General features: G+C 50.9%; 4 protein-coding genes across 5 annotated transcripts; 2 read left to right on the top strand and 2 right to left on the bottom strand.

Annotated features, from left to right (window-relative positions):
- Positions 1–349: 349 nt before the first annotated feature.
- Positions 350–2,994, top strand: TMEM119 (transmembrane protein 119). Its single transcript, XM_084491570.1, has 2 exons — positions 350–480; positions 1,762–2,994. The coding sequence occupies exon 2, from the start codon at positions 1,778–1,780 to the stop codon at positions 2,477–2,479; it is 702 nt and encodes a 233-aa protein (XP_084347696.1). The 5' UTR covers positions 350–480; positions 1,762–1,777; the 3' UTR covers positions 2,480–2,994.
- A 556-nt stretch (positions 2,995–3,550) lies between these two features.
- ISCU (iron-sulfur cluster assembly enzyme) lies at positions 3,551–6,160 on the bottom strand. The gene is made up of 5 exons (XM_084491571.1): positions 6,022–6,160; positions 5,363–5,476; positions 5,036–5,146; positions 4,580–4,658; positions 3,551–4,188 (listed from the first exon to the last, which is right to left on the bottom strand). The coding sequence occupies exons 1-5, from the start codon at positions 6,106–6,108 to the stop codon at positions 4,097–4,099; spliced, it is 483 nt and encodes a 160-aa protein (XP_084347697.1). The 5' UTR covers positions 6,109–6,160; the 3' UTR covers positions 3,551–4,096.
- Positions 6,161–6,386: 226 nt separating this feature from the next.
- On the top strand, positions 6,387–20,028 carry SART3 (spliceosome associated factor 3, U4/U6 recycling protein). Of its 2 annotated transcripts, none has more exons than XM_084491565.1 (19): positions 6,387–6,593; positions 7,230–7,356; positions 8,207–8,311; positions 9,285–9,469; positions 10,450–10,555; positions 11,303–11,427; positions 11,729–11,884; positions 12,169–12,307; positions 12,705–12,812; positions 13,209–13,286; positions 13,493–13,551; positions 14,363–14,472; positions 14,734–14,846; positions 15,253–15,329; positions 15,719–15,887; positions 16,598–17,046; positions 17,520–17,672; positions 18,260–18,447; positions 18,978–20,028. In XM_084491565.1, the coding sequence occupies exons 1-19, from the start codon at positions 6,402–6,404 to the stop codon at positions 19,156–19,158; spliced, it is 2,820 nt and encodes a 939-aa protein (XP_084347691.1). In that variant the 5' UTR covers positions 6,387–6,401; the 3' UTR covers positions 19,159–20,028. The 2 variants fall into 2 exon arrangements, with proteins under 2 accessions (XP_084347691.1, XP_084347690.1); XM_084491564.1 differs by having other exon boundaries at positions 16,595–17,046.
- Positions 20,029–20,815: 787 nt separating this feature from the next.
- Positions 20,816–24,586, bottom strand: FICD (FIC domain protein adenylyltransferase). Its single transcript, XM_084491569.1, has 2 exons — positions 24,355–24,586; positions 20,816–23,521 (listed from the first exon to the last, which is right to left on the bottom strand). Exons 1-2 carry the CDS (start codon positions 24,542–24,544, stop codon positions 22,446–22,448), a joined length of 1,266 nt encoding a protein of 421 aa, XP_084347695.1. The 5' UTR covers positions 24,545–24,586; the 3' UTR covers positions 20,816–22,445.
- Between the last annotated feature and the right edge of the window lie 1,386 nt (positions 24,587–25,972).

The following is a 25,972-nucleotide window of genomic DNA, read 5'->3' as shown; positions in this document are numbered from 1 at the left end:
GGCCCCGAAGCTGGGTCTGTGGGGCTACCCACGGCTCTGCAGGAGCCACCCTTTTACCTCCAGCCCTCGCAGCAAAGCCCTCCCCTTGCCCCCTCTTTCTGCTCCTGCACCCCAAAAAGGAGTGCGGGGACGCGGGGATGCAGAGGGGCGCCCCATAAAGCCGAGAAGCCCCCAGCTGTGGGCTGTCCCCCCTTGGAGGGGGCCGTGGTGGGTCTGGGGGCCGCCTGCCCCTCGCCGGCCTCCCCTGCTCCCTCCCCAAAGCGGCCCTAATGAGAACAAGCTGGTCCGCGGCGCTCGCAGCCAGTGAGCTCCGGGCTGCGGCGCGGGAGGAGGAGGAGGAGGAGGAGGAGGAGGAGAGAGAAAGAGGAGGAGGAGGAGGAGGAGGGAGAGGGACGAGGGCTCCATCCGGGCAGGCAGCAGAAAGGGGCGAGAGGCGAGGTGCGTGGGACAGACCCGTCCTGCCGGCACCCTCCCGGCCAGGTGAGCTCCCCGAGCCCCACTCGTGGCGTGGGGCCCGCTCTCCCCAAAACTCCCACTTCCCCTGCACCCCGTGGCTCTTTTTTTCCCCCTTTTTTTCTGCTCAAACCCTGACTTTTTGGGGTGGCTGAGGGCTCGGCGGGACGGGGCCGCAGCCACGCGCCCGCGTGCGCGCCGGGGAGGATGCTGCGCCCGCACCACGTCGAGGCTGGAATTTCCTGCGTGGAGGAACTTTGCGTGGCCAGGCTGAGCCAGGAATGGGGCCGCACGGCGGGGTTGGGGACAGGGGGGACTGGGGGTGGCCCCGGTGCCCATTTGGGCTTCGCTTTTTGCCACCAGGGCCGGGGCAGCGGCTGCGCGTTGGCTCCGCTCGCTAACGGTGCCTCAACGCCGCCGCCTTCCCCCCAGGGGCCCCTCCACGGGGCGAAGGCAGCAGAGGGATGAAGAAAGAAGCCCCTGACCCCAAAACTTGTCCCCTAAATCCCCACTGGGGGCTGAAAGGGGGGCGGCCAGGCTGCAGAACCGGGGCCGGGGGGGCCGCCTCGCGCCCCGTGCTCACTCTGCCCTAACGCAAACCAGATTTCTGCAGCGGGAGCGCGGCCGCCAGCCAAGTCCTGCTGGCTGCGGGGGGGGAGAAAACGGGGACGGGATTGGGATTTGGGGGTGGAAGGAGAGGGAGAAACAGGTCCAGGGATCCCCGTGGGGATGCTTCGTGTCCCGGCCCTCGTGGTGGCCCCGTGGCAGCTCTGGCTGGGGACGGTTTGCAGCCGGGGCGAGCGTTGGGAAACGCCGCTCGCGCCGGGGGCCGGCCCCCTCGGCAGCTCCGTCTGTGTCAGAGTTTCCACTGGAAAAACCTCAATTTTCAGGAATTTTCGACTCGGCCAAGTGGCCGTTGCTGGAAGCCAGCTCTTGGCTCTTGCCCCGGTCACCTCGCCACGCTCGCAGCGTCCCGGGGCCTTGAGCAATCCCAGCCAGTTTCCAGCTATTTTTACAGCGCGGCGTTGCAAAACAAACACAAAGCCCTGCTCGGCCTCGCTGGCGGCGGGGCGACGAAACCAAAGCTGATTTTTTTTTCCTTTTTTCCTTTAATTAAAGAATTCTTAAAGAATTTTCACTCGGGTGAAGCCCTCCACGTAGGAGCAGCCGGGCACACGCTCAGCCCTCTGCGCTGGAGACCGAGCAAAGCGCCCGGTTCGGGGCGTGCGCATCGAGGCCGTTGCTCGGGGCAGAATTTGGGATTTTTTTTTTGCTCATTTTTCACCGTTTTCCCCCTGCTTTCCGCAGCACGAGTCCCGGGGCGATGGCAGGGTGGCAACTCCTGCTGCTGCTGCTGGTGGTGGTCTCGGCGCACGCCGCGGCGCCCCGGCACGCCGCGCTGCTGCCCGACGCCGGCGGCAGCGGGGACGGCGACGAGGTCTCAGCCCCGCCGCCCGCCCGGCCGGTGACAGCGGGGCCGGGTCCCACGATCGGGGCCACGACGGGGACGGCCGTCACCAACAGCTCGGCGCCGGGCAACGTCCTGGACGGGCTGGTGGATTTCTTCAAGGAGTACACGCTGCTGGTGGTGGTGGTGGGCTCGCTGGCCTTCGTCCTGCTCTTCATCGTCTGCGCCGCCCTTGTCGTGCGGCAGAAGCACAAAGCCTCCGCCTATTACCCCTCGTCTTTCCCCAAAAAGAAGTACGTGGATCAGCGGGACAAGGCGGGGGGCGGCCGGGCTTTCAACGAGGTGCCCGAAAAAGCTCCGGACCCCGGTGCCGAGGAACCCCTGGACTGCAGCCGGCAGCTGCAGGCTGACATCCTCGCCGCCGCCCAGAGCCTCAAATCCCCCAACAAAACCCCGCTGGCCAACGGGGCCAGCGCCCGGGGAGAGCACGAGGAAGAGGAGGAGGAGGAGGAAAAAGGGAAGGAGGAGGAAGAAAGCAAGCCCCTTCCCCAAAACCAAGCTGCAGGGGGCACGGAGGAGGCCCCCGGGGCGCCCCAAGAAGCCCCCCCCGGTATCTAACGGGGCCGCCGCCGGACTCGGAGCCGGGTTCGTGCCCGCTCCCTCCTCTCCCCGAACCCCTGAAGACGAAGCACGGCCCCAAGCACCCGGCCCCAAGCACCTGGTGAAGGTTTTGCTGGTGGCCGGGACCTTCCGTAGGGTTTGGGGTGGTTCTGCAGGGGTTTGGGGCCATTCCACAGGGGTTTGGGGCCGTTCCGCAGGGTTTGGGGCCGTCCCAGCCCCGCTCCCAGCCGCCTTCGCCCTCCGCCTGCAGTGCCTGGGGGTGAGGGGAGCGGTGCCGTGCCCCCTGGAGGCGTTTTGCTGAGGTCCCCACCAAAAAAAAAAGGAGGAAAAACTAAACCAGCAGCACCCGGGCAGCAGCAGGAGGATTTGGGGACGGCGCTCCCGTCCCTGCGGTTGTACCCCGAATGTCACAGCCCCTGGCAAAGCACGGGCGAGGGAGAGCTCGGAGCGGAGCTGGAGTTTTGCCTTATTTTCTGCCCCCCTCGGCTCTGAATAAAGACGTTTCCACGCGCGTTGCCTCTCCCGTGTGTTCCTGAGGCCGGCACAGCTCGGGCTTGGGGACAGGCGGGGGCAGCAGGACTCTGTCCCAGCCCTCGTTGCACCCCATAAAGTGGGGGCAAACGGGAGGGCGAGGGGCTTCCCGATGTGAAAGTCGTGTCCCCGTTATCCCCCTGTCCCCATATCCCCAAAACCCTTTGCAGCCAGCAGGTTTTTATCCCCCCCACGCTGCCAGAGGGGTTCCTGCACGCACATCGAGCCCGTTCTGCCCCAAAACAGACGCGGCCCTCGTTAAGGTGGGGACAAGGAGGGTGATAAAAATCTCCCAGAGCAGGCAAAGCTTCCCAACCCGTTTTCTTTCAGTGCTGGAAACCTCCAGCCAGGCTCCTGTGGAAAAACAGCAATCACACGGCACAGGGGAGCACGGGAATTCCCAAAAAATCCCCCCCAAACCATCCCTTGCAGCACCCCCCAAGGCTCTCCCCTTCCTCCCTCGACCTGGTCCCAAGAACGCAGCCGCCAGCCCCTCAGGGCGCGTTTCGTCTCTCTCCACAGATCATTCGGCAGAGCTGAGGGTTGAACACTTTAATTACAGCTCCCCAATTAACCCCAATCCCCTCCCCGGGGGTGAACGAGCAAGGAAGAAGCCCCCCGAGGGCCGGGTTGGGGCTTCCCGGGGCCGCGCTCCCCACGCAGTTATCGCCCTCGAGGTGTTTCGGTGCCTCCCGGGGAGGAGCTGGGCGCAGGGGGCGGCGTGTGGGGGGGTCCCAGATGGTGAAAGGAAGCTCCGAGAGCTGCAGGCAGCAACCAAACCCCCCCAGGAGCCGCGCGCCGCAGCGACACGCACCCCGAGCCGCGGCTCTGGCGGGTACAAGAAGAGCAAGGCAACGCTTCCCACTCAACTCTGCAAAACTTTAGGCAAAACGCCCCATCCTCCCCCAAAATGCAGCCCTAAACGGCAGGGCTGGCTCTCAGTCCTTTCCCTCGGAGGGTTTCAGACCAGTTCGGCTGCAGGAGCAGCGCCGGGCTGCGTGTGGGGTTCCACGAAAGCTCGAGTGATTGCACCGCAAATCCAGCAGGAAGGAGGAGAAGCCCCCCCGGCAGCCCCCGCAGCCATCAGTTGGCTTTCTGCTCCGGCTCCTCTTTCTTTGGGTGCTGCTTCAGCTTGTAGTCGGCCAAGGCGGCCTTGATTGCATCCTCAGCCAGCACTAGGGAAAAAAAACAAACACATTTTTAAGTTATTTTTTAAATAAATACTTCAAGAACAAGTTATTTACAACAAAAGGTGATGTTAAGAGCAGGAACAGGCAGCAGGCACCAGCACTGCGGTCAGCAGGGAGCACGGTGCCTCACAACATCAGGATTTGAACTTTTTGTTTCTCATTTTCTCATCTATACAGACACCAAAAGATGGAATCGATGTCAAAATTCACAACCTGCAAGGTCTGCACGTAAGCAAGGTTCTCTTGCAGGCCAATCTTTGCTGCTCCACGTGCAGAAACTTTATTTAGAAATAAATAAAGCAGCCTCTGCAGTGCCCCCAGAAGGCTCGCCCTGCAGTCCAGCTGTGTAACTTTCCCAGCTCAGCCCCGTACTTACTGGAGCAGTGCAGTTTGACCGGAGGAAGGCACAGCTCTTTCGCAATATCCGTGTTCTTGATCTTTAACGCTTCGTCAACCTGAAATGCAGTTGGAGTGTGGTCAGCAGCCACCTCATGCACACACACACACCACAGAGGCGCTCGCTGCAAGCTTTAAAGCTGCAGAGCCAACTGAATCAACACAGAAAACTATCTCAAACTGCCGGGGGCAGCAAGAGATGCTGAGAGCACACTGATATGTGTGAAACCTCTTAACATTCCCTGTTTTCTTCTGTACCTGACACACAACAAGTTTAAGGAACGCCTCAGACAGAGCAGTGGTGGCAACAAACCACACTGTGACAGTGTCACTGCAGGGACTGTCCCCTCCCCGATCCCAACAGGCAGTTTGAATGCTCAAATACTTCAATATTTAAGCACACGGTGCCACTTCCAACCCCGGCCGAGGCCCTTACCGTCTTCCCTTTAACCCACTCTGTTGCCAGGGAGCTGGAAGCGATCGCTGACCCACAGCCGAAAGTCTTGAAGCGAGCTTCGACGATCCTGCCGTTCTCATCCACTTCGACCTGGAAGAACACGGGGAAGAACACCTCAGCTCCACGAGGCACAGCCCAGGGCAGCAGGGACAAGCCCTGCCCAGGCTCCAGGGGACATTTTTACATCCAAACATGCTGACAAGGGCAAGCTGTGTCAAAGCCCTGGCTGAGGGGAGGGAGACAGCAGCAGGCGTGGGCCTTGCAGTGTCCCCACGCTCCCCCTGTGTCAGCCCTGAGGTTCCTCACCTGCAGCTTCATGACGTCCCCGCAGGCCGGGGCGCCCACCAGCCCGGTGCCCACGTTCTTGGCGTTGCGGTCGAGGGAGCCGACGTTGCGCGGGTTCTCGTAGTGATCCACCACCTGGCGGGCAGAGACAACACCGTAAAATGATAAAGGTTGGAAAAAACACTCGAGATCACCCCCTCCCATCAATGTCACCCAGCGAGCCGCGTCCCCAAGCACCACGTCCAACCTCTCCTTGAGCACCCCCAGGGACGGTGACACCACCACCTCCCTGGGCAGCCCGTCCCAACGCCTGGCTGCTCTTTCTGAGGAGAAATCTCTCCTAAATCCCAACCTGAACAACTCGAGGCCGTTCCCTCTGCTCCTATCGCTGCTTACCGGTGAGGAAAGACCAACCCCAGCTCCCCACAAGTTCTTATCAGATAGTTATAAAGCTCAATAAGCTCTCCCCACAGCCTCTATCCCAGCCCCAGCCGCCCCTCACAGGATTTGTGCCCCCCACCCTTCACCAGCCCTGCCCCGGACCCGCTCCAGGCCCTCAACGTCCTTCTCGTAGCAACGACGCCACAACCCCACACAGCGCCCGAGCTCCGGAGCTGCCCCCAGCCCCTCCAAAGCCCCTCCCGGTTTCTCGGTGCCCTCCCCGGCCCCCAGCCCCTCACCTTTTTGTGGTAACCCAGCGCCGGCCCCGCCGCCCCGCGCGCAGGCCGCAGCAGCAGCACCGCCCCCGCCCTCCCCAGCGCCGCCATCTTGCGTCTGGCTGCGCTCTGCCCTGCCCGCTCCTCAGGACCCCTCCTCAGCGAGGCCCCGAGCTGCCCGCGGCGCCGCCTGCTCTCCGGTCGAACCGCCGCGGGGCAAAACCGGGCAGCGCTCAGCGTACAGCGGTCGAGGAGCGGTGAGAAACCGGGAGCGGTGCGGGAGGCTGCGAGGGTTTCTCCTCACGGCGGATGAGCGGTGGGTGTGCGCTGCTTTGAGGCAGGCGCGGCGCGGGCAGCCCCAACGGGTGGCGGAGCGCGGCGGGCGCTGAGGGGAGCTGCATAAGATGGCGGCGGCGGGAGCTGAGGCGGCGGCGGCGGCGGCTGAGGAGGAGGCGGAGGGGGAGAAGCGGAGGCTGCCGCTGCCGGACCCGGAATCGGGCGGTGATTCGGAGGACGAAGGCGACTCGGACTCGTCAGGGGACGGCGAGGATGAGGAGAAGGAGAATGAGGCCGAGATCCAGCGGCTGGAGGAGCAGGTGAGGGGGGCGGTGAGGTGAGGGGGACCCCAGAGACCCCCTCGCGGTTGCTGTGGGCTCCCTCGGGGCGCCCCCGGCCTTGGCCGTGCTTTTCTGGGGTCCCCCGTGGGTCCTGAGGGTTTTAGGGGGGTCCCCGGTGTGGTGTGGGGCTGGAGGTGGGGGTTATGGAGCTCTTTCTCCGCAGAGAGCCCCAACGGGCAGGCGAAACGCGCTGAGGGGCTTTGGGGCCGGTCCCGTTGTTTTCCGTTAAGTTTTGGGACACCCAAAACACCTCAGGTTTATCACTGTAGTTGGTCCTTACTCATTTATAATGCCTGAGCAATTTTCTGCCATGCGCCAGGTTTTGGCACCTGTGCTGACAAGCAGGCTTTAGAGCTCAACATTTGCTTTTTAGTACAGCTTTAAAGATCAGTTAAACTCGAAATGTGTTTTTATAAACGTCTGTGGCCTGAAAGTATTCTGTGGGCACCACTGGAGCCAGCTGTGTGCAGGGAGGGAGGTGCTGGGCTGGTTGCATGAACCCATGAGGAGATAGATTCACGTGCTGTGAGAGCATGTGGTGTTCTGCTAAATGTTCTCTCGTTTCTGCATGTTTTTACGATGCCTTAAAAATCCACTTTTATTTTTTTCTTGAAGCTTTCCATCAACGCTTTTGACTACAACTGCCACTTGGACCTGATAAAGCTGCTCCGCCAGGAGGGGGAGCTGGTGAAGCTGAGGAGAGCTCGCCAGAAGATGAGCGAGCTCTTTCCCCTTACCGAAGGTACGGAGCTCGGCTTGCAGCTGCTGCTGCTCAGGGATCAATCAGCGATTCAAAGGCGTTTTGGGGTGAAATCCCCTTGTTTCAGCAGTGAAATGCGTTTGTGCATGGTTTCCTGCAGGAACTCAAGATTTTGGTGCTTGCAGCTGCCCTGCCCTGCCCTTCTGCTGTGGGGTGGAGCTGGCAGGAGGGGATGTTTTACGGGGCAGACAGCTTTACCTGTGCTGGGCTGGTAACGTGCAGCTGGGGGTGGCAGCACAGAAATGGTTTAGTCAGTGAGCGTGACTCAGAGCCCAGGCAAAACGCTGCCAAAAATTAAACTTTACAGGCAAGCGGCAAAAAATACCGTGGTGGCAGAAGCTGTGGGTAGCCCTTAAAGCGCGGAGTTCTTTTTCTTCCTAATAAACCCAGAGGCAATGTAAATACCACAGAGGCTGTTCCGCCGGTGTACTTTTAGCCTTGGCAAGGGAAAGTTTCCTTTTATGCGGGTGGGAACTTGCAGCCTCTGGAGCCGTTTATTGTTTCCTGTAAAATGGGAGGAAGGTGTGCCACTCGGCGGCTCTTGGGTTGCTGGTGCACTCAGATCTTCTACACAAACTACCAATAAATTGCTGCTTGCAGCTGCAGCTTTCTTTAAATAAATGTGTGCTTGTTTTGTACCCAGCTGGAGAGGTCTGTGCCAAAGTTTTCATTTAAATTAATTGTGAGTAATTGTGGCTAAAGTTGCTTTTTTTCCCTTGTCCCTCTCTGTGTTTTTAAGTCTATTATTTAAAAACTCCAAACATTTGAACAAACAATTGAAGTTATTTTTTTCTGAGCTTTTTGTGATGGGTTCTGAACTTGTTGGTTTCAGAAATCTGGCTGGACTGGCTGAAGGATGAGATAAAGATGGCTTCTGAGATCTCGGAGCGAGAGAAAGTTTACGAGCTGTTTGAGAGAGCCGTGAAAGACTACATCTGTGAGTTCTTAATATGTGCTATAAAACGTATTGTTACATTCAGATTACACCTTTCTAGGGAAATCTTTTAGTTCTAATGCAGAAATTGCATCAAAAATATTAGCATGGAGTGATCCTCACGTTGTTCTGAAGTGTTCGAGTTACAGGCCACTTAAAGGCAATGCTTTAAGTACCCCTGCAGTCTAAGATAGTCTAAGCTAACATTAAAAATTATTTTAAATGCATTTTTTGCACTTTTCTAATGTCCATAAGGAGCAAGTATTGTGCTTGGTTAAGGAATTTTTTCTGCATTACCCACGGCACCTTCTTGAGCTCTTTTTTGAGGAGAATGAGTGCTGTTGAGATGCTCGCTCCTGCTCTCACCTTCTGTGTTGGTTAGCGCTGCCTCTGTTGTCGTTTCCGTTGTGTGACAGCTCCTAAAACAGCCTGTGGTTGCTGTCCTGGAGGTAGCATTCCTGAAATGCTTTGATGTGGAAGAACCTCACTGTGTGGCCCTTGTTAAAGCGAGGGCAGCACGTGGTGGCTCCTCTCTGTTTGTCAGGAGCTGCCTGCAGCCATATGCTGCATGCTGCCTGGGTGTTGTGGCGAGGTGCTGAAAACGTGATGTTGGAAGGAGCAGAGAAGGGCTGGTTACCCTCAGAGGGGAATCTCCTCCAGAAAATTGATGTAAAATGCCCCAGCACGAGCATGGCTGGCACTGCCGGGTGTTGGTGGGAGTTCAGGAAGGTGAAGAGCTGAGAAGAGGGGCCCTCTGGATCTGCTGCCAGTAAGGACCACGAGGGTGACTTCCTCCAGAAGACCAACTGTAGCTGTTGGTACCGAACCAAGAGCACAGAATAAAACAATTTTTTCTTTACTCTATTGAGTGGTAAAGAAAATTGTGTCTTGGCCTACTTGTGTTTGGGGAGCAGAGACCCCTTTCTGGTTTTCAAGGTCCTTAGCTCACCTGTTTCTTTCTCCTAACCTTGTTCAGGTCCTGAGATCTGGCTGGAGTACGCCCAGTACTCGATCGGCGGCATCGGGCAGGAGGGAGGAATCGAGAAGGTTCGCTCCATATTTGAGAGAGCCTTAACAGCCGTCGGGCTGCACGTGACAAAAGGAACGGCTCTGTGGGAAGCGTACCGCGAGTTTGAGAACGCCATCCTGGAAACAGCACAGGTAAGGCCAATCCCCTGGGCTACTGCAAGTAAAAACCTCTGGTGTTGCTTCTGAAGTCATCTCGTGCTGCTCCTTTGTCAGACACTGAGCAAAGAGGCTGTGGGGTTGCTCAGCTGTTACTTCTCAGCTGTAGGAACTGGCCCTGTGCTCTGGGAAAGGCGTTCTCTGCGTTTGTTGGTGTAATAATGAGACTGTGCTTAAATAAGATCATAAAATCTCACATCTGGAAGCAAAATTCCTGTGCTTTAGCTTGAGCTGACAAGAATAATGTTAAACCAACTAGCTTTAGTATCAAGCAGCTTCATAATTAAGCATTATTATTCTTTCCAGTGAATACTTTTGCCCATAATCAATCGTGTTTACATTTCTAGGCCGCCCTCCCCTTCAGCATTGAGCTCATTCATTGTCTCACCCTTTTTGCAACTTAGGAATTATAGCGTATTACCCCTGGAACATGCAGGCTGGATGTCTACAAAGGATAGATACCTTCACAAGATGTCCAGAATGTGAATGTTTCCATTTCCTTTCAGCTTACTACATAAGATACATCAGTTAATCAGTAATGAAGTGCCCTAACACAAGGGTAACGGGCGAACACTCTTCCCCTGATAAACAGAAAGGAATCTGGAAGTTTTAAATCATCCGTGTGAGCAGCAGGGATTTATTGAAAACCTCTCTGGCAGCCCAGTGGGCTTGTGGAATGGCACGATCACACGCTGGTTATCTCCGGGTTTTCATTTCCCAATGTGTGCCTTGGCTTTCACTGAGGAACATTTTTTACATTCACCCAATTCAAATCCCAGCAGTTCCCAAGTTTTAGCTTTCCCAGCAGCCACCTGAGATGCAAGTTGCCTGCGTCTCTGCTTCAAGGCTCGTGTAGTCATTTGGAGCCCGGATCCCCAGCCCGTAAACAATACCCCCTCGTGTTCCTCGGCTCAGGCTTGAGGGAGCTGATTAAATTCCAATCCTTTTGTTTGTAGCCAGCTCCTGGCAGCGTTCCGTCGCCCGAGCAGCAGCAGATGCTCTGCAGCCAGCTTGAGAGGATCCACACGCTGTTCAGGCGCCAGCTGGGGATCCCGCTGTTAGGTGAGAGCCTTTGCACTGGGGGGGATGGCGTGAATCAATCATTACAGCGAGGCTTTAGTTGTGATTATTCCTCTGGTAGAGCCACGCAAATTGCAGCTGTGATATCTGAACATTCCTTACTCGGTTACGTTTGCCTGTCTTTGGGGTCCCTTGAATGCTGCGCGTTTCCCTTTTATTCAGAAATACTAATTGAAACTTGGTTTGTCTGTTCCTTCAGTGCATAATTTGAGATCACTTAGGCCATTTAAAGTACAAGTAATTAGCATGAAACACAACCATCAGGAGCTAGGAATTCAGCTGTGAAGCTCACTGTACAGGAAGCTTGGTTGGTAGGAAGATAATACGTGCTGACAGCTGGGTTGTTAGTCTGCTGTATCAGGTTCATTTAACTTTAAACTCCTTGAGTCCTTTTCCTTGGTTCGTTGTCTCCTTACAAGAGACGTCGAGGCAGAGATCTTTGACTTCTTCATTTACGTATTGGAAGAATCTGGGCTGGCTTCTGCTTTAAAGACTTGGGAAGATCTTGGGACTTTTGTTCTTATAAAGCAAAGTCATTAGCTTTAAAATAACTTGTCCTGAGTTTGTGTTCAAATTACTCTATATATGATAGCGTACAACCCCCTTAAAGGTGTAGTAGTGTAGCAGTTAATATACAAACAGAAATACTCACTTATTAAAATGAAAAATTGAATTCTTATTTAGTCCATTGAGGGCATTAATGATGTGGTTTCATGTGTCTCTTCATAGATATGGAGGCCTCATATGCTGAATACGAGGAATGGTCAGAAGAGCCAATACCAGAAACAATAATAAAGAACTACAAAAAAGCTCTGCAGCAACTGGAGAAGTGTAAACCATACGAAGAGGCACTGGTAATGCTTTTACTTTCACATTGCTGTAAAAATAACAATTAATTGGCTTGTGGTGATTTTTTTTCTCTAGTCTCTGAGATAAGGGAGCTCCCTTGAGCATGGTCGGCTGGCTGGCGGCTATGAGCAATACGCAAGGCACTTCATAATCAGATGTGCTGGAAATTTTTGAAGCTGCTGATATTTAGAGGCCAAGCTCGTGTTTGAAATTTTGCCTGAGACCTACCCTGAGTGACAGTTGGGCTGTTTGAATCTCGCTTTGTTGAGAAGGTTTTTATATTTCCCTTTCCTATGTGTTTTATAGCTGGGTGCTGAGACTCCAAAGCTAGCAGAGTACCAAGCTTACATCGATTTTGAGATGAAAGCAGGTGATCCAGCTCGCATTCAGTTGATCTACGAGAGGGCTTTGGCTGAGAACTGCCTCGTACCAGATCTTTGGGCACGCTACAACCAGTATTTGGTAAGGCAAACAGAAATGTTTGGGGTTTTATCTTCTGTTTTTATTTGTCTTTTTGTTTTAATATCTTAGTGGTTGATAAAATAACAGGAGGTGTTCTCCCAATCCTGTCACATTGTCTTAAAATTCTCCAGAAGCTGATTTCTACTTCACCTTATTTTCAGTGGTGTATTTATTGATCAAGCGAGCATTTGCTCAGTTTTTCCCCCAGCTTTGTATTTTCTCTGCAGAATTTGTCTTGGGCTCTCTGGCTCACAGGTACTTAAAACTTGGTGTGCTTATTTCAGGACCGGCAGCTGAGAGTGAAAGAATTGGTCTTGTCTGCTCACGACCGCGCTGTTAGGAACTGTCCCTGGACAGTTGGGCTCTGGATTCGCTATCTTCTGGCGATGGAGAGGCACGGAGTTGACCACTGCATTATTTCTGGTAAAGAAATATCTCAGCAAACCTTCTTCACAGTACAGAACCACTTCTTGTTGTGCTATGAATGATGTGTGACAAGTGGTGACCTGCAGGATTTGGTGTAGCCCTTCTCCAGCAGTCTTAAAGCCAATGAGATTTACAGTAGCGTGCTTCCAGGGCACAGCTGTTACGGTTGAGCAGCTTTGCTTCTAAGCAAGCTCTTTATTTCAGCTTTACTTCAATGTTGCTGAATTAAATGGGCTTTTACATTGAATTCCTTAAACAATTTACTATATTTAGGGCTTCTTGTGTTTTCGTTGTCCTGTATGCTGCAGCTTGTTAACTTTATCAATAATTGAAAAGTAAATACATGTTTTTTTTGTTGTTGTTGTTGTTTTTTACCCCCTCCCGTTTCTTACAGAAATATTTGAAAAGGCTCTGAATGCAGGTTTTATTCAGGCAACAGACTATGTAGAAATCTGGCAGGCATATCTTGATTACCTAAGAAGAAGAGTGGATTTTACACAAGGTACGTATGATATGTTTGAATAAATGAGTTTTATGTATCTGAAACAGTGATGTTACTTTAAAAAATAAAACACAGTCAACACTAGTTTCATATTCTTCACAAACAGTACTTTCTTGCCTGTCAGTGTGCATAAAATATAAGAACGTACTTGTTTTAGAGTAGCTCCTTGCTGAAAAAATAGATTGTGCTGTCACAAAAATTGTGTTTTATATGTTAGGTACTTGGTGGGGGTTGGTGTTTGTTTTGTTCTGGTGTGCAAGTAGTGAGCTTTACTGAAGTAGCAAGTTTTATTTATTTCCTGCCAAAAGAAAATCATTAGGGGTGTAAGTGAAGAGATTTTAGTGGATAGGAAAGGAAAATTGTTGTTCTAAGGTGGTTCTTTCTCTTTTTTTGAAGACTCAAGTAAAGAATTGGAAGAGCTGCGATCTGCATTTGCCCGTGCTGTGGAGTATTTGAAACAAGAAGTCGAAGAGCGTAAGTTAAATCATCCCGTGTATTGCTTTGTTTTGTGCAGAATCAGTTTTTTCATAAGAGTAGCTTTCCATATAATGTTTAACTTGTCTTCAAGTGTCTCAGACATCTTAGAAAAAGATGAATACTCCACCTATGGTCTAAAACTTGTTTATTAAACACCCTATTTCCAAGAGCCGTTCACAAATAGTACTTATTTTTATTCCCAGGCTTTAGTGAAAGCGGAGATCCATCCTGCACCATCATGCAGAACTGGGCAAGAGTTGAGGTGATGTTTCTGTCTGCTCTATTTTAATTGCTAGAGTAGAGGAAATCTCTCTTTAAACATTCCAACCTCTCGTATGCGTTTTGTCTGTAACTTCAAGGAGTAAATCTTTGTTTCTGTGTCTGGGCTGGTCAAGCACATAGTGTAGCTTTAGGACTGAAGGAAGACATCATAGGAGAGACATCTGACATTTTCTCATCCTTCCTTTGCCCCAGGCTCCTGTGAACCTGGATAAGATTACTTTTGTGCTATAATTTCTCTGTATGATGCATGGGATGGCTTGCCAGTCTCAAATCTTGTAATTGTCCTGCCCAAAGTTGACCCTGAATTTGAATTAATTCCTTTTCACTTTCTGTGTGCTCCTGGAGGGAGAAGTAGGACCCCTCTATAGTGAGTTCAGGTGAACTTCACTTGGGTTTTTAACCCACTTCCCCCCTTTTCCACGTTCTCCCAGTTAGTAACAGAAATGAAGTAATTGTTTTAGATTAAGAGCTGTGTTGAACTGCCACGTTAGGTACAATAACGAATAATGACAGAAGGAAAAGTTCAAAAGCAATTGTCTCAAATGTCTTATAATGACCAAAATGAAGTGTCTGTGGGAGCTGGAAACCAAGACTGATGCAAGGGGTGGGCATGGGAGGTGTCACTCAGTGGTAGGAGTACACTAGGTGTTCACTTCTGTCTTCTGGGTTTGCATGCATAAGCTTTGGTGTTTTGTGGGGGAGGGAAAAAGGCAGTGGGGATGGCAGGGGGGTTGTGGTGATGGAACAAAGAATCCTGACCTGTACTGAGTGTGCGGAGTGCTGCTTCACAGGCCCGCTTATGTAACAACATGCAGAAGGCCAGAGAGCTCTGGGACAACATCATGACTAAAGGGAACGCCAAATATGCAAACATGTGGCTGGAGTATTACAACCTGGAAAGGTAAGAGCTTGGCTGGACAATAGTTAATTTAACTGACCTCATCTGCGTGAGACAAGGCTGATCTGCTCAGTGTTGGTACGCTCCTTAGGAGTTCACAGTCTGCTTTTGAGGTTCTTAGTTCAGAAATATTACAGCAACAAAACCTAGTGGGAGCTAGCTAGGGAGAGAGGAAGAGTGTTTGCACAGAACATCGTTAACTGTACTGCTTTGTGATTGTGGTGTGGAGGATTGGCTCCTTACTGCTGTGTTTTCCTTTCCTAGAGCCCATGGTGATACTCAGCACTGCAGGAAGGCCTTGCATCGAGCCGTGCAGTGCACAAGTGACTATCCAGAGCACGTCTGCGAGGTGCTGCTCACGCTGGAGAGGATAGAAGGTAGCAAACTGCAAGTCGTTTCATTTTACTGTCAATAATAGAGTGAGCTTTGATCTGGTATTTTGTCATCTGGTGAAGGCTCGCTTTCTTTTGTCTACTGTAGCATATGCAAGCAGTTCTTTATTTTCTTTTCTTCACCTTTTCAGGCCTGGTTTAGAGCCTGCTGAAATTGATTTGTTTTTTCCATGCCTTTTGGGGGCATTGTATGATTAAAAAGAGGTTTTTGCTCTGCTTGGATTTTGTTTTCTTTGAAGGCCATTCATTTAATTTATATTAAATGTTCGTGTGTAATGGCTAATACTAAGAGTAAGGTTTATGACTTCATTGATTCTTTTTTTTTTCCTAGAATTGTATTTCCAAGCTATGGGAAGGCTAAATACAAAGCTTTTATTTCTTAATTCTCTAGGAACGTTAGAAGACTGGGATGCAGCTGTGCAAAAAACAGAAAACAGATTAGCACGAGTTAACGAACAAAGAGCAAAGGTCAGAACTTTGTGAACTATAAGCAGTTTATAGGAAATACCTATTTTAAGATCAACCTTGACTGTCAGATTTCTAATGTTGCTTTGTACAGATAAGCTTAAATTGTCTTAAAGCTTCGGTGCTATTGATTTTAGTTTAAAAGTACAATTTAACTTCTTTAGTGCTTTTTTACGTTTCACCTTTTGACACTTGGATGAATATAAGAGTAACAGGAGTGCTCTAGGAAAAAAATATAAGAGCAAATAATTGACATGTGTTTTAAATGGTGGTTCCATTAGCTTTGTGTTTATATACCTTAGGAGAAAACCCTCCAGGTTCAGTACTGTAGAAAACAATGCGTGAGGATGCTCTGCAGCATGCAGTTGCTTAAATAAGAATCTCTTTCTTAGGTCGCTGAGAAAGAAGCTGCTCTGGCAAAGCAGGAGGAGGAGAAAGCTGAGCAACGAAAGCAGGCTCGGGCAGAAAAGAAAGCTTCCAAAAAGGCTAAAAAAAATAGAATTGGAGACAAACGCAAAGCTGATGATGATGATGAAAGTGAATGGGGACGAGAAGAAGAAGGTAATAAAACAAATGTGTTAGTCCTCTGTCACTGGGGTTACTGGGTGATTGCCTGCAGTTAGAAGCAGATGAAGAAGTGCTCTCACTGTCTTCAGAGCTGCAGTTCTTTCAGGGCCTTTTTCTCCCAGGAGACCTTCTTTGTATTAGCAAAATGAAAGCAAGATGAAATGTTTTTTGGCTAGCTGAAGTACATGCCTAAAAGAACGTCTAGAGATTATTTTTTTTGTAGATTTCTCTTATTTCAGAGAAATATTGTGATTTCTTCTCAATTTAATTTTCCTGAGTCATCAAATGATGCTGAAGCATGCGGAATCTAAACTTGGTTATTTGATATCAGAGTAGTCTCTTGGAGGGTGGTACCAGAAGATCTTAAGATTGTTGCCACTGGGAGTATGGGAAGCTCTTATTTTATTTGTTTTTTAATAAAGATCCTATTTGACAGAGAGCATGAGTCAGAAGTTGTAACTGACAAAACCAAATATTGTCAGTGCTTCCATTTAAATCCTTACTGTCTTGGTCAAGTAATCTGTTTCTCATTATTAAGAACCTGAGGGAGGTTTTTATTGCCTTTGAGCTGTCATTGTGTTTTCCATCTCATTCATATTTGCTATTTCATGATTCCGTGGTGGTAATGAAGGGCAGTCTAATTTGAGTGCTGAGTGAAATGGTGTGACTTTTCTAGTAAGGCTCTCAATTTCATTACTCAGCAGAGCAGCCCAGCAAGAGGCACAAGGGAGACGGCGATGGTTTACTTCTTGAAGAAGACATGGAGTTAGAAACCGGGCTGTTTGGAAGAAGTGGAGCTGAAAAACCAGATCGGCCGGCAAACCAAAAGCAAAAGCCATCCACCAGTCGCAAAGACATCCCCAAAGTTCTGCACGACAGCAGTAAAGATAACGTTACCGTCTTTGTCAGCAACCTTTCCTATAACATGGCAGAACCTGAAGTGAAACTGAAGGAGCTTTTTGAGAGCTGCGGGGAGGTAGAGCAGATCCGCCCGGTGTTCAGTAACAAGGGGACGTTCCGGGGCTACTGCTACGTAGAATTCAAGGATGAGAAATCTGCTCTCCAGGCTCTTGGGTTGGATCGTAAAGTTGTGGAGGGAAGACCGATGTTTGTTTCTCCTTGTGTTGACAAGAACAAGAACCCAGACTTCAAGGTAAACTTTTATCCGCTCAAGAAGTGGGTTCAACAGTGGGACTGCGTTGGAAAGCTGGCAGGATGTGTTGCTTCCTGAGTTCCTGCATCTAACAAATTGTTGTCTTATTAGTTTAGCATAGTTACCTGATATTAATTCCACAATCTGTGCTTTTCTACTTCACTGGGTTATGTGCAGAAAAACTCAGTATTCAATTAGTGACGCTTGAGCAAGAAGACAGACATATCAATGGTTCTTTTTTTTGTAAAACAAAGATAATGTTTAAAAACTTCTAAGAATTCCTCGCACGTCCTTGGTGGATGACTGTGTTTTATATGCAAATATCTCTCAAGATATTACTAATGGCTTTTTTATGGTGTGGGTGTTTTCTGTTAATCTCACCTTTTCACTCAAAAGGTTGAGAGCTTTGTAATAGGTTGAAATTCTTTGTTTCTGGCTGGCTTGAGAGCTAACAGCCTTTCTTATTTCTTCAGGTGTTCAGGTATAGTACCACACTGGAGAAACACAAACTGTTCATATCTGGCTTGCCGTTTTCCTGCACTAAGGAAGAGCTGGAAGATGTGTGTAAAGCACATGGGAACGTGAAGGACATCAGGCTGGTCACCAACCGAGCAGGAAAACCCAAGGTAGGTGTCCTTAATGCACTGTTGATTTCAATGAAATCCTTCAAAAGGGAACTCTTCATGAGATTTGGATATAAAACATAGATTTTTGTAACTTAAGGTAAGTGACTTGTTTATTGTTGCCAAATGGGCTTTGCATTAAAAGTCATAGAAATGCATGGATTTATGTAACCTGGTGTGTCTTTGTGCCAACAAATAAAAAATAAGAGGGGGAAGATTTTTTTTTTGCTGAAATACTAATTAAATTACATGAGAAAAATGTGTGATATGAAAAGGATGGAGGGAAAGAGATCTGCAGCGTTTTCAATACAGTAAAAAGAGGCATCAATAAGTCTGCAAAAAACATTTGTTTCTAAAATAAAGGGCTGGGGTTCACCTGGTATAACTGATCCCCATCCTCCTTTATCTTTAGTTCCTTCATGCTATTGTGCCTAACACCTGCTGCAGTACTGGATTTGCCAGTGAGAAATGAGACACCTCTCTGACAGGGTTTGTTATGTCCATTTTGCAATAAATGGGTGCTTGTTAAATAAGAGACTGTCACGCAGAGAAAGAATGACTAAAACTAGGTTACCTCTTCCCTTATTTAGGGCCTGGCCTATGTGGAATATGAAAACGAAGCTCAGGCCTCGCAGGCTGTGCTGAAAATGGATGGCCTGACAATTAAGGAACACGTCATCAAGGTGGCGATCAGTAACCCGCCTCTCCGAAAGCTGCCGGACAAGCCCGAGGCAGGCAGAGCCTCGCAGTTTGCAGTACCACGACAGATTTATGGAGCGTAAGTATTAGCAAGGGTTTCCCAGTGCTTAACAAGCAAACACTGGGGTTGTTTGCAGGCTACGATGTAGGGAGCATCATCCAGAAGATGAGGGAACACCTGAAAGGTACTGAATCAAAGAATTGGAGTTGATGGATTGATGAGGAAAAGCAGATTTCTCTGTACTTTACCGATAGGAACAGGTTGGTAGTGACTGAGTACAGCAGCGTTGGACTGAAGCTGTTCTTTTTTCCTTCCAAGTGCTCCTGCTGCTTACGGTTGGTGTTGCAGTGGAGGTGCTCTGTGGATAAAACCACGGAGCTTCAATTCCTGGGGACTGTTGGGCGGTTGTTTTCTGTCAGGACTTCACTGTGCTGATTCAAAGGTCATCTGTTGAAAGCTTTTCACTACTTACTACTGAAACAGATGACAAGAATAATATTTAAAGGGGTGTTCCTTTTAGGGAACAAAGCCCTTTTTCTCTTCCTAAGCTAGAACAGTGTGTTCAGAGAGCGTTGGGGTATTCTGAAATGTCACTTTTCCCTCTGCAGGCGAGGGAAGGGAAGGACGCAGCTGTCGATGATGCCTCGTGCGTTGCAGCGCCAGAGTAATCCCGTGGCTAAGGCTGAGAACGGGATGGTCCAGAATTCACCAGCAACTTCATCCGAACCTGCTGAGGAGCCGAAAAAGATGTCCAATGCTGATTTTGCCAAGATGCTACTGAACAAGTGAGCAGGAAGTCTGCGATCAGCTGGTCTGGTAAAATGTGAAATGCCTTTATGGAAGCCATGTTGTGTCCTTATGCTAGCAGGGAGAGAACGCCAGTCACAATCAGGTGTAAATACTGCTCGGGACTGCTGCATTCATTAAGATCAGTGTAGGATGGTACAAATCCGTTTTCCTCTGTTTTTAAGAGCAAAGAGTTATACTACGTTCTGGTAAAATGGCATTATGTGATCCCTCATATTGAGGGTACCGAGGGGGGAAATACTTCCTGTACAGGTTGGATGCCACAACATTTTTTTTTCTGAATACTTTACAAATCTTTCTCTTTCATTAACGAACGAGATGCGATGTGAAAGCCTAGGGCTAACCCGGTCGAGCTCCGCCGCTCAGAAGTTCAGATTGTGATTGCAGTCATTCTCTCTGACAACACACCCACGTTCCACCAAAACACTCTCACACGCACGGACATCCGTCTCCTTCCATTAAGAGTTAAATGGCAAATGCTAGTAACTTCACCACAATGGCCTATTTTAGTATTGGGAGAGTTTCTATACATCGGTGTGTATATGTATATACACAAATATACATATCTATGTATTCCGTTGATGTTCTGTTCGAGTTGACCTGTTTTTTATATTGTGTATTTGTAAAAGACATTGAAATTATTTTTAAGTGTCATGGGTAATATTAGCTCCGTTTGTTTTTCCCCCATGGAAGCTGTACATGCTCTTGCTGAGGACCATTCTTGTTTGTTTTTTTTGCTAGCTAGCCCATACGTCTTTGGCAGGTGGTTTCTGTATGGTTTTGTACAAATGTGAAGTGCAAGCTGACGTTCCCTGGTTTATTAAACTCAAGTTCTCAAAGGTTTTCTATAAATACTGTTGCTTTTGTTGAAATGTGGGTGTTGGAATTGCACTTACCCTACGGCAGCTAGGTAATACTGATGTACCTCACCTCTCGGGTGCACTGAGATCGTGTCCTCATGTACCTGTAAGTCGTTCACTCCCTTTTAGTAATCACCTCAGACTCAAGAATAATCTGGCTATCGTGGATAGAAATATCACTGCTTGCCTGAACCTGCTGCTACCTCGCAGTCAGCAGCCGGGGTTTGGAGGGGAGGGGGCACAGCAGGACCGAGTTCACTTGTACAACACAAGCACTGCTGCAAATAAACACTGTTTTCAGTGCTTACATCCTGTGCTCATTTGGCTTGGCTTTACTTTGTCTGCTTCCTAGCTGTGGCATCAGCAGGTTTGGGGGTAGTATTGCTATGCTATAGGGCCCAAATTCTTCTTGTGGAGCCCACCTGCTCTGTGCATCAAGTGTGGGCTAACCACTCAGCACCGTAGTGATGCAACAACACTGTAGCTCCATCTGCTTACTCACTCTAATGCCATTTTAAGGTGAAGCTTTAATTAGGGGTTAGGAAAGGATGGTTACCTCGCCCTGACATCAGGCAGGCACAACATAGGAGTGATGAATGAGGTTTCCTTTGACTTCTAGGGCTGGACTTGCTGCTTCAACTTCCTCCACGGTGCTCCCTTCCAGTGCAGCTGCATGCTGCTGAGGGAGCCAGGATCTGCCCTGCCTCACAGCTCGTGCACCTTGCAGCTTATTTTGCTGCCAGCAGCAGTGTTCTGACAACAGCCTAGTCCAAACAGACTTTAATATTAAAATACTTTATTAATCTGTTACTAAAATAACATTTTTTTTTCCCAGAGCTCTAAAGTGCAGAATATCTTTTATACTCACCTCGCACTACAAAAATAAGCATGTTTTGTAAAAACAGAACAACCTTCCTCCCTTATTGGTTGCTTTTCCTGGCAGCAGTGATCAGTACATAAGCACGGGCTGGTGCTAGAGTACATGGGTAACTCCCAAACTTGTTCTATTGCCTGTTTTTTTTTATAAAACATCGTAACTACATTGCAGGCGAGAGAGGGGGATGAAACTTAAATGGGCCTTGGGACAGTACAACAACCCACACTGTTTTACAAAGGGATTAAGCTTTACAGTACTCATTGGGATTGCATCCACGTTTTCTGATCCATATTTTCTGAACTGGGAGGTTTGGGGATCTCAGATTTAAGGAATTTGGCTGCTATGCAACCAGCAGTGGTGTAGGCAGCTACTCCTCTGCCTGTTAAGCTGCAGAAGATAAGGTACACTTCGAATTGGATGGCAATTCCAGGTACAACACACTGCCACTGCAGTATGGAGAGGCCTTGTGATTCTTTACACATTTACCACGGTAATAACACGACCTGGTAATTAATAAAGCTATAGCGAAAAGTTCTTGGTGTAGGTTAAGGAAACTCAAGTTCTCGCTGAATGAATTCTTACCAAAATGGCACAACTGATGAAGGCAGCCTTAGGGTTCTGCACAACGACCTTTTCTGCCCGCAGCCTTGCAGGAGCAAGCTCTTCCCAAACCCTGAGCAGAAACACATGGAGACAGCTGCAGTTTCCCAGGGAACTTGCTTGATGATGGATCCGAGGCAGGGCCTCCGGGCACAAACTAATACTTCTGTTGAAATCACAGCAAAAGCAGCCTGCAGTTCAGTGAAGGAAGTCAGCGTTTCTTGTCTCTTTCCAGTCGCCTGCTCTGGCATCACAGACAAAACACTTGCCCCTTGTTGCACGCAACTCGCCCTAGGAAAGGCAACCGAAAATAAATATGCAAAGTGCTGCTGAGAACAGAAAGAGGAGGGCAGAAATGCCATCGCTGAGCTGCAGCGAGCCTCCTTCCTCATCTGTTCTGTCTGAAACAAGAAGAAAACACCGCTGTGGGAGTGAAAAGGAAAACCTGATTGGCGTAGCTGGGAGTGTGCTATTACGGCAAGGGTTTGGTGGTGATTTTTTGAACAACAGGGAAGGGGGAAATGTGAGAGCAGCAACTCGGTTAAGGCTTTGGCTGGCCTAGCAGCTCCTTGCCAAGGTGTGACGAGGCTGTTGAGTGACGAGGTGAAGGGCTGCGCTGGAAGCAGCTCCTCCAAGCTTCATTTTAAGGAGAAATGAATTATTTCTACTTCAGTTCGTCGAGCCCGCGATCCCTCTCCCACCTCCTTCCTGCAGCACACACAGGTTAGAGCCTACAGTCAGCGTCAACAGTTCACATTTCAGCCTGGCATCCCGGTACATAAATAAATTATATTAATTTAATCAAACAGAAGAGACTTTTAAATAAATGAAATGCTAAAGAGCGACACCCTCCTGTCAAGTTCCTTCCCAGCGAGAACAGGGAACTTTCTGTTCTCCCCCACTTTTCCCTGAATCCTGCACGCCCACAGCCCTCAAGTCTTGACGGGGATGGTTTGTCTGCATCCCGCCGTGCTGCCGTCCGCTTCGGGCAGCCCCACGGAGTACTCGGTGGTGGCGATGAGCAGCATGTCCAGCGTGGTCTCGGTGCACTGAGCGATGAAGCGGATGAAAGGCCTGACGTCGCCCTCGTTGGCCACCTCCAGCACGTGGTAGTACTCGGCCCGCTGCTCCTTGCGGATGGTGATGGGCGGGTAGCCCGCCTGCATCAGGATGAGGTTCATCAGCAGCCGGGAGGTCCTCCCGTTGCCGTCCACGAAGGGGTGGATGTAAACCAGCTTGTAGTGGGCCAAGGCGGCGAATTCCACGGGGTGCAGGCCCATGGCGTCCTCCGAGTTGAGCCACTGCACGAACTCCTGCATCTGCTTCCCCACGTCCTGGGGGTGAGGCGGGATGTGGTGCCCCACGAACACCCGCGTGGCCCTGAACCTCCCCGCCTCCACGGGGTCGGCGTAGCCCAGCACCCGCCGGTGGATCTCCAGGATGTCAGCGATGGTGACGGAGCCGATCCGCGAGGCCAGCGTGGTGTTGACGTACTTGAGGGCCGCGTGCATGCCGATCACCTCGTTCTGCTCCACCAGGCTCTTCCCGGGGACGGCGTACCGCGTCTCGATGATGTGCCGGATCTCCGACAGCGTCAGCGTGTTCCCTTCGATGGCCACCGTGTGGTAGATGTGGTGGTAGTAGGACTCCTCCATCACCCGCCGCAGGGCCGAGTTGCCTTTTGGGATGGCCATCACCTTTTTCACCTTGCTGTCAATGATGCTGAAATACCTCTGGTCGATTTCTTCGACTAAAGGCAGCGTCCGGTCCCTGTTGATCAGGGCTTTCTCGTTGCAGGGCGAAATGGTGAGCGCTTTGGAGTACAGGTAGTCGGCCTGCAGGATGTCCTTTTCCTCTTCCGAAAAGATCCCGAATTCGTTCAGGGCGTCCACGTAATCGGGGTCCATTTTGAGGGCGTAGACAAAGAGTTTGTGAGCTTTTTCTCGCTTTCCTTGGCGCTTCATCTCCAGGGCTTGCTTCAAAGCCGCTTTGGCTTCGAATTTCACTTCTGAAACGCAACGGGGAGCGGTTAGATCACAGGGCAGGGGGTTCTGCGGGAAACCTGGAGATTATCAGCATTTGCTGATACCGAAATTCAACAAAAGAACCACAAAACGTGGGATCGAGCCACCAGCAGGAGAGCTGTAGGGCCACGTCTAGGGGCCGAGCACGGCAGCGGAGCCGTTTGTAGCGTGACCACGGTGTGCTGCGACTTACCCAACTTCTTCCCCAAATCCCAAGCCACAAATATGAGAAATGTTTTGGTTAAATACCCCGTATCTTCCCCAAAATCCCCAGCTGCTGATAGCAGAGGCATTTTAACGAAAGACCCAACATCTTCCCCCAAAATCCTAAGGTACCGACAGCACAGGTGTCTCAGGGGAACCCCAACCTCTCCCCCAGCTGCTCATGGCAGAGGCATTTTGGTGAAATATCCAACTTCTTCCCCAAACCCCCGAGCTGCCGATAACCCCGCTATTTTACCCAAAAACCCAACTTCTTCCCCCAAACCCCCAGCTGCTGACAGCACCACTATTTTAACCAAAACCCCAACTTCTTCCCCAAACCCCCACCTGCCAATACCCCCTCTATTTTCCCCAAAACCCCAACTTTTTCCCCCAAACCCCCACCTGCCAATACCCCCTCTATTTTCCCCAAAACCCCAACTTTTTCCCCCAAACCCCCAACTACCGATACCCTCACTATTTTACCCAAAACCCCAACTTCTCCCCCAAACCCCCACCTCCCTATAACCCCTCTATTTTCCCCAAAACCCCCAACTCCCCCCCACCCCCCCAGCACCAGCCAGCCCCGGTGCCTCCCCCCCTCCCCCTCCCTTACCGGGGGCCGCCTCAGCCGTGCGGGGCAGCAACCGGAGCCCCCGTGGGGCCACGCTGAGGCCGGCACAGCCCCGCCTGACGAAGGGCAGCGCCGCCAGCACGGCCAGGCCGCCCAGCAGCGCCGCCAGCAGCGCCGCCCGCCCCGCCGGGCCCCACGGGGCCGCCCGCCGCCGGGCCGCGGCCCGGCACATCCCGGGAGGGAGGCGGGCGGGCGGGCGCTAGGACCCTGCGGCGTCCCCGCGGCCCCTGCGGCGGTCCCCCTGCGGAGCCCCGCCCACTCTGGGTTTCGGCTCTGCCATTGGTTGAGCGCCGGAGGTTCGGCTTTCTTATTGGCTGCTCGCGGAGGTGTGTCCCGCCCCTTCGCCGCGCTCCGCTTCCTGCAAGGGGAGGGGGTTCCGGGTAGCGCCGCGCCCACCGGCGCGGGAGGGGGCTCGTGGAGGGTGGGAATTGGACAGCGGGGATGTCAGTCTTGGGAGGAGTAACCAATGAGAAGGGAGGTTTGGGATGGGGCGGGGCTGATGGGGCCGCTCGCTGTTGCTAGGCGACGGCTGCGGACTGGGCCTAGGCCTGGGCCTGTGGAGGCCGCGCCTCGCCTGGGGTCCTGGGGGGGGGGTCCTGGGGGGTGCTGGGGGGTCCTGGGGGGATCCTGGGGCGTTCTTTTGGTCCTGGGGGGGTCCTGGTTTTTTTTGGGGGGGTCCTGAGGAGATTCTGGGGGGTTCTGGGGGTCCTGGGAGGGTCTTGGAGGTCCTGGGGGGACCCTAAGGGGGTCCTGGGGGGTTCTGGAGGTGCAGGGGGGTCCTGGGGAGGTCCTGGGGGGGTCCTGGGGGTCCTGTAAGGAACACGGGGCTGCACAGCTCCTGTGCACAAACAGGCACGAGCACCCAAAAGCTGAAGGAAAAGGGAACGTCCCCAGGGGCTGCAGGGACCTCACCCTGATTTCAGTCCCTAGCAAGACGATGGACTTTTTTTTTTTTCCCCAGATACTCACACGACACGTCATCATAAATAAAGTGTGGCAATTGAAGCTGGTTTTTCTGTGTGTGGTTGATTTTATCAAAAAAAAAAAAAAAAAAAAAGAATGCAGCTTTCAGGAGTCAGGAGGTTTTGGTGCTCTGCTGCGTGACGTGCACAGAAGAAGGTGATATCGGGCCTAAAATAAATATAAAGGAATTGTAGAAGGGTGACAAATTGTGTTTATTCTATAGAAGAGAGGGGAGCAGGGGTGGCTGTAGCAGGTACAAAGTGAGAATAATTGTAAGAGTGGCTGAGGGATATTAAACACTGGAACAGTAGAAACTGGACATTTTTCACAGCACTAATTAACAAACCCTAATGGGGACAGCACAACTACGCTGTCCTTAACGCCTCCGTCTGTGACTTCTGTTTGCACGGTGACTTCCAGGGGTGAAGGCATGCCACCTTTGTTCCCAGCTGCCAGGGAACATGCTGCTGGCACTGAAGTAAGAGCATGGGATGGGGCACAGCAGCCTGGTCCAGGTTAGCTTCCTGCTGCTCCTGTGCTGAGCAAACAACTCGGAACAGGAGCTGCTGCTGTGTTACACCAAGGTGGCTGGACGGTTTTCCTTTACCTGCTTGTTTTCAGCAGTGGGGAAGGTAGA

This window comes from Aythya ferina (assembly GCF_964211825.1).
Source record: "Aythya ferina genome assembly, chromosome: 17".
NCBI classification, from domain to species: Eukaryota; Metazoa; Chordata; class Aves; order Anseriformes; family Anatidae; genus Aythya; species Aythya ferina.
This window is presented reverse-complemented; position numbering and strand designations above follow the sequence as displayed.